This window comes from Schistocerca cancellata, chromosome 5 (genome assembly GCF_023864275.1).
Source record: "Schistocerca cancellata isolate TAMUIC-IGC-003103 chromosome 5, iqSchCanc2.1, whole genome shotgun sequence".
NCBI classification, from domain to species: Eukaryota; Metazoa; Arthropoda; class Insecta; order Orthoptera; family Acrididae; genus Schistocerca; species Schistocerca cancellata.
In genome coordinates, this window is record NC_064630.1 from 650,635,394 (window position 1) to 650,649,510 (window position 14,117).

Sequence of the window (14,117 nt, forward strand, 5' to 3'; positions counted from 1 at the left end):
TGTAATTGTGAATTAAGGGGGCATTGTTTCAGATCATTAGTGTTATTAAAGTAAACAAATAAATGTAAAAAAAAAGTCTGTTGAAGGAGAACCAGTCATCCTATAGAACTGGCATTGACTACTGAACAGGAATGTAAGAAGGTGCTGATAAGAACTCCAGTAGATGATCTACTGAATCAATATTCTCTGTATCCATCTACTTTCCAGTGCTTTATATGATGAATTGGCGCCTTTTTTGTATCAGTTTTTATTTTCCACATGGGTTTTTCATTGTATTTATTACAAAAGTAATTGTAAGAAATTGAAAGTTAATAGCATGATCATTGTTCCAAATGAAACACATTAAGCTCTTTTCTTTATTGATCATCATATAAATAAGTAAAATGAAATAAATAAATAAATAAATAAGGAATCTAAAATCAGTGAACAATTCATCTTCCACCTCTCAGTTAGCAAGCTGATCAATAGTTTTCCTGTTACTTTAAAACTCTATGTATGTTGGTCATCACTATAACAAGTTCGTAATAGCTACAGTTCAGCTGAAACACTGTGCTTATCAATGTTAGTTAATTTTTCATGTAAGACCAATCTCTTAGCCTGAAAACTGTTTTAGAGAGGGGAGAGATGTTAACTGCCAATGTTAGAACCATTTTCGGAAGGTGGTCATGTTTTGGGATACTGGTACTCCTGTACCAAGAGGGATTTCTTTATGGCAATTTTCTGCATATTGTCCCAGCATCATATTTCCAGCAAAGATACTGACTATGATAACAGTGAATATCTGTATCCATATGCTGATTTACAATTATTGTCATATTTAATGAATGGTGTTGATTTAGGGAGTGTGGTTTTCTGTTGGCACATAATTGTTATTTCCCTGAGAAATATATTCTTCTATTTAGATGATGAGCTGAAGTGTTTGATGATGTATCAGTGTTTCACTCTGCATGGAGAATGTTTCCAGTTTTTGGTCACAGTAAATGTGCAGTAGTTAAAAGTCTGCATTGGTCAAGTTTACTGGTCACAGTAACAACCATCTCTTGTATTTATACGAATCCAATCAAGATAACGTGTGACTCTTGTGTAAACACCAGGATAACCAGCACGTGCACAGCCATTGCCCCAGGAAACTACCCCTGCAAAGAAATGCACAAAATGAATCAGTTACAGCTTATGTGAAATATTTTGATTTGCATATTTTCATTACCGGAAGTGTTCTAATGTCAGACAACAGATTTACAGTACTAGACTATACATTAATGTTTTCTGCAATGGGAAAGTTTTTTGGTTCAGTTCAGAAAGTCTAAAGTAATGGTTATAATGATATATCATCTAAAACTCTTAATGATAAAATTGGGATTCGAGTGTCAGCATACTCTGCATTATAGTAAGATCAAAGGTTTACCAAGACAAAATAAGTGTGATTAAGGTATAATGTTTGTATATGAAAATTACAACTTGCAGCAATAGTAGTCAAATTGAATTCAAACTCAGAGCATGCATATAACAGCACCTAAACAAATTAAGATGCAGAAAGGTGCATGTATCATTGAGGATAGAATTAATGTTACTGTTACTAAGTCAACATAATTCACTGGCCATGGCCAGACAGATTGTGTCATGTCATAGTGACTATATACTGAAACTACTACTAAAACTAAGATAAAAGACAAGATGCATTACACAAACTGATATAAACAGTGTTTTATAAATAACACTTTACACCTTTTAAATGTTTCCAGTTTGTGGGTTCACATGTGCTGGTATCATATTGACCAGAGTACAATTCCACTTGTAGAGAAAAATTCATTTACAGAATATAGTTGGTGCTGCTTGAGCATACACATCAGTCTAGCTCTGAACATCCTCAGTGGCAGTGTTGGAATGTCCGTTGATAAGTGGTTGACTTCTTGGTGGCTGCTGTGGGAAAACTGTCCAGTGCCTTACTTAGGCAACAGCTTGGAATATCAGTGTTGGCCTTATTTTGTGTTTTGTGGTTGTGAATCTCTTGTCTATTGTAGAAGAATTCTTGATTTTCTTTTATATTGACATGAGAGGTGAAAACATATTGGCCAAATACTGCCATTATTCCTAACTGCTTGAAAATGGTCTACAGTGGTCAAATTTCTTGCTGGAAGATATTATTCTTACAGCCTTTTGTAGGAGCAACATGGTTTTACTTCCAGCGGAGTGTCCCCACAGCAGCAACCCATATGTCATGTGGCTGTGGAACAGTGCATAGAATATTGTCATTAAGTACTAATCTGTTATCACACATTTGAGCTTCTTGAGGAGATAAATTACTCTTGAGAGCTTAGAACACACATGTGCTGTGTCCTCTGTCCACATCATCTTATTGTAAGTTGTGATTCCCAGGCGTTCTACACAATCAACATTTGCTGTGGGTCACCAAGGCTGTATATAGTTTCTGGTTTTATCTTCATTCAGTTTCATTTTATTTTGCTTTGAACCACATTTTGACTGTTTCAAACAAAGCTTCAGCATCCTTTAGTGTCTCAGCTGAATTTTACTGTTAGTCATTTATGTTCTATCTTTTGCAAAGAGTAGGCTATGACCATCACAACTTAAGTCATTGACAAATACACTCCTGGAAATTGAAATAAGAACACCGTGAATTCATTGTCCCAGGAAGGGGAAACTTTATTGACACATTCCTGGGGTCAGATACATCACATGATCACACTGACAGAACCACAGGCACATAGACACAGGCAACAGAGCATGCACAATGTCGACACTAGTACAGTGTTTATCCACCTTTCGCAGCAATGCAGGCTGCTATTCTCCCATGGAGACGATCGTAGAGATGCTGGATTTAGTCCTGTGGAACGGCTTGCCATGCCATTTCCACCTGGCGCCTCAGTTGGACCAGCGTTCGTGCTGGACGTGCAGACCGCGTGAGACGGCGCTTCATCCAGTCCCAAACATGCTCAATGGGGGACAGATCCGGAGATCTTGCTGGCCAGGGTAGTTGACTTACACCTTCTAGAGCAAGTTGGGTGGCACGGGATACATGCGGACGTGCATTGTCCTGTTGGAACAGCAAGTTCCCTTGCCGGTCTAGGAATGGTAGAACGATGTGTTCGATGACAGTTTGGATGTACCGTGCACTATTCAGTGCCCCCTCGACGATCACCAGTGGTGTACGGCCAGTGTAGGAGATCGCTCCCCACACCATGATGCCGGGTGTTGGCCCTGTGTGCCTCGGTCGTATGCAGTCCTGATTGTGGCGCTCACCTGCACAGCGCCAAACACGCATACGACCATCATTGGCACCAAGGCAGAAGCGACTCTCATCGCTGAAGACGACACGTCTCCATTCGTCCCTCCATTCACGCCTGTCGCGAAACCACTGGAGGCGGGCTGCTCGATGTTGGGGCGTGAGTGGAAGACGGCCTAACGGTGTGCGGGACCGTAGCCCAGCTTCATGGAGACGGTTGCGAATGGTCCTCGCCGATACCCCAGGAGCAACAGTGTCCCTAATTTGCTGGGAAGTGGCGGTGCGGTCCCCTACGGCACTGCGTAGGATCCTACGGTCTTGGCGTGCATCCGTGCGTCGCTGCGGTCCGGTCCCAGGTCGATGGGCACGTGCACCTTCCACCGACCACTGGCGACAACATCGATGTACTGTGGAGACCTCACGCCCCACGTGTTGAGCAATTCGGCGGTACGTCCACCCGGCCTCCCGCATGCCCACTATACGCCCTCGCTCAAAGTCCGTCAACTGCACATACGGTTCACGTCCACGCTGTCGCGGCATGCTACCAGTGTTAAAGACTGCGATGGAGCTCCGTATGCCACGGCAAACTGGCTGACACTGACGGCGGCGGTGCACAAATGCTGCGCAGCTAGCGCCATTCGACGGCCAACACCGCGGTTCCTGGTGTGTCCGCTGTGCCGTGCGTGTGATCATTGCTTGTACAGCCCTCTCGCAGTGTCCGGAGCAAGTATGGTGGGTCTGACACACCGGTGTCAATGTGTTCTTTTTTCCATTTCCAGGAGTGTATTAAAGTGAGCTGAGGGCCAAGTATGCAGCCCTGTGGTACACCATGTTCCAGTGCCATTTCATGAAACATCACTCGCTGGATACAAACACTCTGCCATCTGTCTCTAAGAGTCAGAGCCCTAAAAACGACACTCTGTATTCCATGAGATTTTAATTTTTCCAAAAGTATCTTCTGAGAGATGTTAATCAAATGCGTTGCTTAGATCACAAAGAATTAAGGCCATGCCATTCTTTTCTTGATATGCTTCCACTATTTTTGTTATTATAACAAGCATTGCAGTAAATGTAGATTTCCCTCTTCTAAATCCATGGTGGTTATCCAGGAAGAGGTTGTAGTCTTCTAAACAACATAACAGTTGGTTCTTCATAATAGTTTCAATCACTTTTGCTAGTATTGTTAGAATCACTTTATTTATACACTGGTACTGTCTTTGCCTGTTTCAAGAGCTCTGGAACAATACCAGCCTCAAGGCATTAGTTAATGACAGCAGCCAAAGATTCAGCAATATCAGATGGCTGAAAGCTTTCAATGGAGCATTGGTTCTCAGGCCACTTTACATGGGTTGTGGTCTTCAGAAATGAACCTAGCATTATATGCCTTCTTGTCTGCTTCTGCTTCCTTCCTTTAGATTCTTTTATCTTTCAGATAATAGCAATGAAATGTGTCTTTGGCCCTGGCATCTGTTGCTGTTTTAAATCAATCATTTAGCAGAAAAACAACACACTTCATGTTTTCCAGCCTGGGAATGCCCCTTGCTTTGTCTCTGCCTATTTTTCTTCTGTTTTATAGTTTATCTAAGGGATTCTTTATGGTTTCTGATGGGAAACAGTTCTCAGAATTTACTTTGAGGAGCTGGAAAATACATTTAAAAGCATCACTTGGTCATATCCTACAACTTTAGACTGCCCATCAATTCATGAGACCCCCTGCTTTTCTATTAATGCTTTCTGTATTGTCTGTGACACAAGACAAAATGCAAGGAGACACAATGCTAGTAAGATTTTGTCAACTCACATGTGTCCCAAAATTAACTTACAGGAATCAAATAGTGATATGCCATTTGGACCAACATTAGAAATTAACGAAAGGGTCAGTTTCCTTCTACCATAACACATGGAAAATAGTTGTCTACAAGTATCATAGTCAATAATAAAAAACTTTGTGATATGATCTGTGCTTTTTTAATGCTGTTTTTATTTTCCCGCAGCATTTTAAACTCTTTGCAACTTGACAAATTCTTATCTACATCTCTGTCATCCTAGATTCAGTAACCAATACCAGCAATAAGATTTATGTTATGCAATAGAGGATTTCAGTTGCATGTCTGCTTGTAAAACTGGTAGTGTAGATATCCGTAAGTTCTTTTTTGTAACAGAAGTCTTATATTTTGTGATTCTTACTTTTCATATCAGTATGCATTTACCTTTCAGTGGTAAGAGGAGTACAATTAGTACAGCCTTGTAACTCAGTGTGTACGCAAAACTAAATCTGTGATGATGCTTAAAATCTATTTTTGTGTGTGTGTGTGTGTGTGTGTGTCATCTTTTTTTGATGAAGGCCATACTGGCTGAAAGCAAATTTTTGACAGTCTTTTTGTTGTGCCTATCTGCGAGTCAGCACCTTCGCTATATGGTAAGTAGCAACTTCCTTTTCATAATATTGTTACATTCCATCGTGGATTTCCCTTTGTTGGACATATTAGTCTGATATTTCTGACACATTGGAGTGAAATGGTGTTTAAGTCACACAGAATTTCGTGAACTAGGTGACAGGAAGCAAAGTATTGACAGTTGCTAGTGCTGCAAGTTTCTGCCACCTTGATCACACCATAGAGAAAGAATACAGATGTTTGATGGGTTGCTGAGCTACTAATAGTGACACATTCTTAGAAGAATTGCATGAAACCCATGAGAATATTCCTTTATCAGCATTAACGGGGTTCTGTGTCTATGTACGACCCAAGTTATATCTAACAGTCATTCTCATAGTTTTCCTAAAATCCTAATCATCCAATGAAAGCCATTGATCAATCCAAAGTTTGCTCAGATTAAGATGAGGGCACATCTAAAACCCACACTTGGGATGGCTGGTATAATTAAATCTAATGAGCTGGGTTCGATCCTATCCAGGCAGATGTTCAGAAAGTTAAGACGTGCAGCCTATCAATCACCTGCCCATGAACACTGTTCTCAATTTTCAACATGTTGCAACTTATGCCATTTTCTGGCGAAAATTTGTGTGTGGATCTCACTTGCCACAAAATAGCGAGTCAACTAATATGTGCTGCACCAGCACATTTGCTGGACCCATATTATAAATTGCATGCTAGCTGAATGGACACGAGGCCATCTGCTATACACTCTCTGTTACAAATCTTTTGAGGTCACAGATGCCCACAATTTTTGGACCACCTACCAGTTTTGTCTGGCAGTAGGACAGTGAAACTGTTTGGTGTGCGAGTTTCTGTTAGTAAGTGAATATTTTATTCCAATTGTCATCTTCACTTGCAACAGAAGTGTCAGTGCTATTCATACACAGTTCAATTGACTAATTCTTTTCCTAGCAGAAATTTGGTGTAGCTTCAGTGATGCAGCCAACTTCCACTTTTGAATAATAACTGTAGTTTGGTTTCATTGTTCAGGAGCACCTGGAAATTGTTCATATCTTTTAATACCACCTGTCCATCTGTACTGTCATATTCTTTTACTGTGGGATACTGTGTGTTAATATCGACCTAGTCCTTTCTTATTTCACTTGTGGAGTAGCTGCCATTGAGCTATTCAGCAGAATAAACACTACTTTATTTTATGAATTACTGTATTGAGCAACATACAGCTAAGAATAATTAATAGCCAACAACAGTGAAAACTTGCTCATGTCTGCAGTATGTCAGTGTCACAACACTGTCCTGACAATGTTCATGAAGCAGGCAACACAAAAGTCAGAGCAGGTTGGAACCAATTGCAAATGTTGTGAGCAGGTGTTGAAAAATAAAATTATTGTCACTGACTGTGCCATATGCAGCTACAAGTGGAGTACAACTTAACCTACCAGATTGTACTCACAGTTACACCAAATAAATATTCTGATTAGACACTTCGTTAGTGTGAAATCAGCAGGTATTAAATTAAGAGCAAAATTGAAAGGCACTGCATAGAGACTCTACCCCTTGTGGACCTTTTGTTGTTACTTTAGTTTATCTCCCTTTCTTAAGTGTACTGAAGGTGGACAAGTTCATTCATCAGATGCATTTTGCTTCTAATTTTATTGACAGTGCAACAGCAGTGGTGATATTGCTATCATTACGAGTAGATTAAACATTTTGTTATTTTTATTAATGTAGACTAAATACCAGTTTCACTTACTCATGGCATATTCTAAGGAAGATTAGGAGCGAATCTCCTGTCGACATTAAGATCATTAGAGACTGGACCTATGCTAGAAAATGCTGTCAGGGCTTGATGTTCCTTTCTATATGCTCTGGTAGCAACTGTTTCACTCTTTGTGTTAGCAGAGGCTAGACCTGAATTTCACACTGTGTACATTGGTTGATTTCATTTAATCATGGAGTTTTAAGACCACTTCCTTGATCGTTACAAATAGATATACCACAAAATTCAGTTTGATGATTTGAAACTTTATTATTTGTAGCCTTTTGGATATTGCCAATGAAAGCTTTCCTAGCAAAACTATTTTTAAGTCTGTAATGGTCAAAAGCACAAAAAATATTACCTACTCATAATGTTTACAGTGCATTTGCTGTGGTAAATGAGATTGTCAGTTTCCAGTGTGGTTAAAAGAAAAAATAAAAATAATTCTAAAGAAAAAATAAAAATAATTCTGACTGTTTCTGAAGAGGAAGGTCACTTAAAGAATTCCCATCTGCCCGAATTTTGTGTTGTTCAAGTTTCAGTCAGTGAATCTGAATGTTATTTGTAACTATGCTGTACCTCTTATCCTAGTTATAGAAGTGAAAATAAACTCATTGATTTATTCATTTGGCCCTATGTCAACTCTGTGGCTGACTGCACTGTGTTATTGATGCGAAAGCTGTGTACCTCAAGAAAGCTTGGCTGTAAGGACATATTCTTTCTGTCCCTAGTATAATTTGAATGTAACAATCTTTGGCAACTTTGTTACAATCATTTTGTTTCCTAAAATGGCTCAAAATTGTGCTGTTATATCATTGATATTTTTTTTTCATTTCTGTTAAATATTTTGAACTCTTCTCACTTAAGCTGTGACATAAGGTCCATAATTTTACATTTCTGAGTCAACGCAGTCATTCCATGCCAAAACTGATTTTGGGTCATACTGGGTGTGCTCTTATGACAGCGATGTGTGTGTAGAACAAGTGGAAAGATAAAGCTCTCATGTAGTGATGAGTGAGTACTGGACAAATTGCAGCACATATCTGCAATGTTGAATCATTGCTGGACTGCTGTAATAATTGCGAAACTGACTGTGTTGATAGTTTACACAGTGTGACACTGGACTGATGGCAGTCTGGTATAGTGGAATTGCATACTGTTGCACTGACTTCAGTTGTGGAGAAACCAGAATATCTTACAGTGCTGTCTGATGTGAACAAAACTGTGAGGGCTTGGGGTGCCATTGGATATAACATGCAGTCTTGATTGCCATATATTATTATGGAGGACGGGTTGAACAATTGCCACCATATCAAGATGGTGTAGTTCAGTGAGTGCCAAACTGTTGTGTTTCTCAGTGTCCTTAAGACATAAGAACTTTTTCAAAGTGTCAGAAGTACTGGCCCATCTAATACAGTTGAATTGAAACAGAGTTGATTTGCCCATGTAGTCTATTTTAAAAATATAGTAATAAATGCAAAATATATATTCAATTCATACATTATTTATTGAATAGATTTATCATTTATAGTGTTAATGGGATAAATGAGTTTGTCTTCACTACACAGCTGTTTGCATCTCAAAACTGAACTGATCACAGCTACCCTAATATCCTATTACACCTTAGTTAGTGCTTGATATCTACTCTTTATTAAGTGACCACTGAAAACTCAGCTTTTTACATAGCATTGGCTCTGAAAGACTCTAGAATTCATGGACATTATCTGCATGAAACTACTTTTGAATTATTAAGTAAGCTTCAAATACAGATTATATTTTGCTAGATAAATCAGATTCTTTCGAGACTAAAAAGCGGTTTTATAGGGGGAATTAAAATTGATACCATCTTCATTAATTTTTCTATTCCATATTTTTTATTAACTTTATTTCTTTATTTTTTAATTTTTAAATCTGAAGTTGTTCATTTTAAAATGTGCCTGTTGCATCCTCATAGGGACAGTAGTGACAATAATACAACAAATATGTACAGGCTGAACCAGAACTGTACTGACAATTTTTCAGAGATTGTTCACGAATAACTTCTGAGTATTTTGGAATAATGGGCCTATAGTGTCCAGCAGCTCATTACAGAGTAATAATGTAATTGTGATTTATTCGGTTTGTTACTGCAATCACCTTTGTTTCTGTGTAAATACCTTCACAACAGTGAAGAAGTCTGCAACATGCAGTCAGCAAATCATATGACACAAAGATCAGAGTAATGAAACAATCCTCATATGAAACACATACACTTGCTGTTGTGGTTGCCATCCATGCCAAACAGACCAGCATAATGTTGTTATGCTGGTCTTCCATAGCATTCAGTGAACCCACACACAAGGTGCATATCAACCAACTCCTCATCAGTAAACCTATCCATAGTACTGCTGTACATCGCTGCAAACTCGAGGGTAGCAAGTTAAAGAGGGCATTACTGTTGTCAATGGCAGGTACCTTGAGTGAATGGAAACAACACACACAGTGGATACCATCGGCATGTGCACTATTGTGCACTGTTTTTATTGCAATACAGATACAAAAAACCAAACAAATTGCAATAACTCTGTAACAAGCTGGTACTCTTAAGCCGCATTTAAACCGGCCTTACTGTGCCACACAAAACTGAGAAAGAGGTATGACATGATCATTGTTGACTTCATACCATGTTGATCTGCACAACAACAAGCAAGATCTGTGCGATGTCGGTACATCAAAGGAAATGGTTTGTTCATGCTCACTCTGTTTGGATGGTGTATCTTGTTTTGCAGTTTTATTGTAGTGAATGCACACATACTGTAACATCCTGCACAACTACGAACATACTGTTCTGTTCTCCACAGTTTGGCTCTGTCCTGTGCTGCTTTGCACCTTGCATTTATGTCAAGTGTGAATGTGGCTTTATACTGAAGGTAATCCCCAATAATCTCTGAAAGTTAATCAGTGGCATTCTGTTTCACCGCATATATTCAGCTCTCATATCATCCACAATTATTTTAAAAACCTTCCTTCCACAGGTCTGTTTTTATATAGTTTACTATATCCACAATACATTCTAAAAATAGGTTCAGTAGAGGACTCAAATACTTTAAAGCAAATGTGTTCCTGTGAATGATACAATTGTTCCACACTGAATCCAGTGCTTTGTCTCAAATGAGGCCTGCAGTCTTTCATGACAGTCACACATTGAACAACCACAGTGAGTACAACAGAAACCCACTTTGTACACTGCAAATTATACTCTAAGACAACAAATAATGACACACCATGAAGGAATTATCCAAATGGGAAGGAAATTGGTAGATGTGATGGACATCTACAGACAAATAACTGATTACTACTATATCTCGTTACTAACCCATGTGCATGTGAGTGCACTGAGTGTAGTGTTACTGTGTGCGTGTGTACTTAAATCAATCACCATTGTGTAAGCATGAGCCAGCCATCTGGCTGTTAGAGGCTGCCTGTGGGAAGCATGCACATGGCACAGTCTCTGCCATGGTGTCGACCAGTGACTTGTGCCTATATACGCTCAGAGCAGTGCTGACTCACCCTTATATGTTCTTTTAGTTCATACCATTCGCATCAGGTGTTTTGTGTATCGCTTATGTTGCACCTTCTGTACGATCCTTTTGTCTTGTTATATGTGGAGTCATGAGAGGCTCATTTCTGTTTTTGTTTATAGATTTATGAATAAAGCCTTATCTATGTTACTTGGATTAGTTTTGAGTGTTACTTGGTTACTACAATTACAATTTCTAAAAACTGGATAATTTATTCAGGAGGAGGGGCTTCATAAATTGAGCTAGTCAATGACGAATTGACCCTCTTCTGTGCAAGCAGTTATTCGGCTTGGCATTGATTGTTCTTGGATGTCCTCCTGAGGGATATTGTGCAAAATTCTGTCCAATTGGCACACTAAAAGGTCAAAATCCTGAGCTGGTTGGAGAGACCTGCCCATAATGCTCCAAACATTCTCAGTTGGGGAGAGATCAGGCAACCTTGCTGGCCAAGTACTACATGCATGGCTCGGATATAAGCAACTACACATCTGACATGTTTGTATGATGACAGATCTGTGTAGTCCTGATCCTGTTGTGCATTCATTTTACTAAGTCACATGCTTCAACTAATACACTATGGAGCATTTCCAAATATTTGATGAGGCTGATTATTTACTGAGACATTCGACATGCTTGGTATCCCATGTACCAAGACCATCTAACATTCGGCCAATCTGAGTACACTTAAATCAGGCGAAATGTGTCATTGATAAATAAATAAAAAATTCATATCTGCAACCAAGACTGACTGTTTCTTCATTATATATCATCTGTGTCATGCCTTGAATGTGTTGGAAAACGTTTTATCTGTGAATTGATTATTATTTGGAAGAACTGTTGATTGTTCATCAGTATTTGCAAATAATATGTAACTAAAATATTGCACTCAGCTATCTTAAATGATGATCATACTTGCTTTATGTTATCAATTTTGGAGTTACGTAACTCAAACCTCAGATGTGGCTTTCCACATCAGTTGTCCATGGAGTACACTGAACAAATATACTAGAGTGTACACATAAAAGAGAACCCTGTGCAATCTTTACAAGATGGTGATTCAAGAAGATACTAGAAATAGTTAAATATAATGACATTGAGATGTACACCTGTCCAAGAGAAATTTCATTTTCTATTCTGTTAGACAAGCATATGCGTCTTGAAATCAGTATAATTATTGCCAGTCTTCTTGAATCTTCTGCTTCTTCAGTTGGTTTTCAAAGTGGATCTCCTGTGTGTACATTATTTAAGTTGCTCAATGTACTCTATAGTTGATTATGGTGAATAACCACATAGCATAGTATATAATTATATAACTCAAAAATCAGCAGCACAATAAATAAAGACAGTTGAATGAATATTCCAAACACATATTATGTCTGGGAGATGATGGTCAGCAATTTGTTCAATTATCTTCTAAACTAGTCATAAAGTAAGGGTAAGGAAAGAAAGGAAGGAAGGAAGGAAGGGGGGGGGGGGAGAGGGAGAGAGAGAGAGAGAGAGAGAGAGAGAGAGAGAGAGAGAGAGAGAAATGTAAAGTAAGTATGTAACTTTATTTTTTGAGGTTCTAATTAAAGCTTTCATGCTACCCACCGTAAAACCATATGTAATAGGTTTTCCAGGACATATATTGGTGGGATGTGTTACAACATACGTAGGCTCTGACATAGTGCTTACATATTTCACATCAGTCTCAAGTGTCTTTGGGATCATGAATAGTTGTGTAATCCAAATTATTTGTATAGTGTCATGCAGCATAGATGTGTTCAGTTAGCTACAGTCACACGTATCCTTTTTAAATTTTCACAAATGTTAATTTATGAATGGTTTAGGATTCTGCTATTACCAATGTGTAGGAGATAACACCCTTCTGGTCTGATGAAGAAGTGATGATATAATGTAAAGCAGTCTAATTGTGGGACTTATTTTGAGTATCTAAGAAAGCTTTTAGAAGCACACTGGAAAATCATTATTCTTTTTTTCTCTAAGTGAGTGTAATTTCCCAGCTGCAGAAAGTTTGGAAAGTATAATTAATTTTATACAAGACAGCATTATGTACACCATTAGCATTATGTGCTTTTCTCAGGTTTCATTGTACCTCACTACACAATTCATAATATTTAAAAAAATTAGAAATTAAATAAACAGAAAGTAGTTAAAAGGTGGAAATAAAAAATTATGATAATATATACAAAGAAATAAGGCAGACAGCAAAATGCTTTAAAACTGTAGTGATCAACTGTTATGTAGAATCAAATAAATGGGTCAGAAGGAAGCCTTTCAGTGTAAATTTAAAATTCAGAAACTATTCACTCCTGAATAAGATTTTTCACTCTGCAGTGGAGTGTGCACTGATATGAAACTTCCTGGGAGATTAAAACAGTGTGCCAGACCGAGACTCAAACTCGGGACCGTTGCCTTTCACTCCTGTTTTTCAGTGAACTAAATGTACTTAAATTTTTTTCTCAAAAAATTGAGAAACTCCTCCACAGCCCTCAAACACTTGTGTGGAATGTTCCATGAATAAAAAGTGAGGATCTATTTAATAGTGTTGTTCTAATAACAATTGACCACTGCACCCCTCCTCACAGTTGTTTATGCATGTACTCTGTATCTTTCACATTTGGCATTTCTTCTAGTGAGAGATGAAAGTGAATGTTCACCTAGTGCTATAGACTTGTTTAATCCTACAATAACCCTATTAGTGTTCTGTAAGTTTTCCTCATTGTTATTTATATCTTATTTAGAAATTTGTAATTTTGTTTGCCCATAAACTAACTTTTTTATTGTATTGGAGGCCAGGTTTAGAAATAACAGTTTGGTCTATGTAGAAACTTACCAATGAGTTCAAACCTTTTGTCATCACGTTCCCTGCCAAGAGGTCCACCACTGTCACCCTACAACAGAATATTTAAATCCAATAGTCATTAAATGATATGTGTAACATACAATATGATTTTCGTATATCAGTTAACATTTTGAACCATTGTTAATGTTAGTGTAACACCTTATACATGAAAGTATCTCTACATTCATAAGACAGGTGATATTGGAATGGCCAAGTTTGTATAAAGCTATCTATGTGCACAGTATATTTCTATGAAGTGAAAATGATCTATAATATCTGGATTCATAGTATTTTTGCTTAAGACCTTATAGTA

At 38.2% G+C, this 14,117-nt stretch overlaps 1 protein-coding gene across 1 annotated transcript in view; it reads right to left on the reverse strand.

Moving 5' to 3' along the window:
• Positions 1 to 325: 325 nt before the first annotated feature.
• LOC126187891 (trypsin-7-like) overlaps positions 326 to 14,117 on the reverse strand; it is a 129,588-nt gene continuing 115,796 nt past the window's right edge. The window contains exons 6-7 of the mRNA XM_049929239.1: positions 13,796 to 13,853; positions 326 to 1,136 (exon numbers count right to left, since the gene is read on the reverse strand). Coding sequence (XP_049785196.1) covers positions 1,015 to 1,136; positions 13,796 to 13,853 — 180 coding nt within the window. The 3' untranslated portion in view covers positions 326 to 1,014. The remainder of the gene's footprint in view (positions 1,137 to 13,795; positions 13,854 to 14,117) is intronic.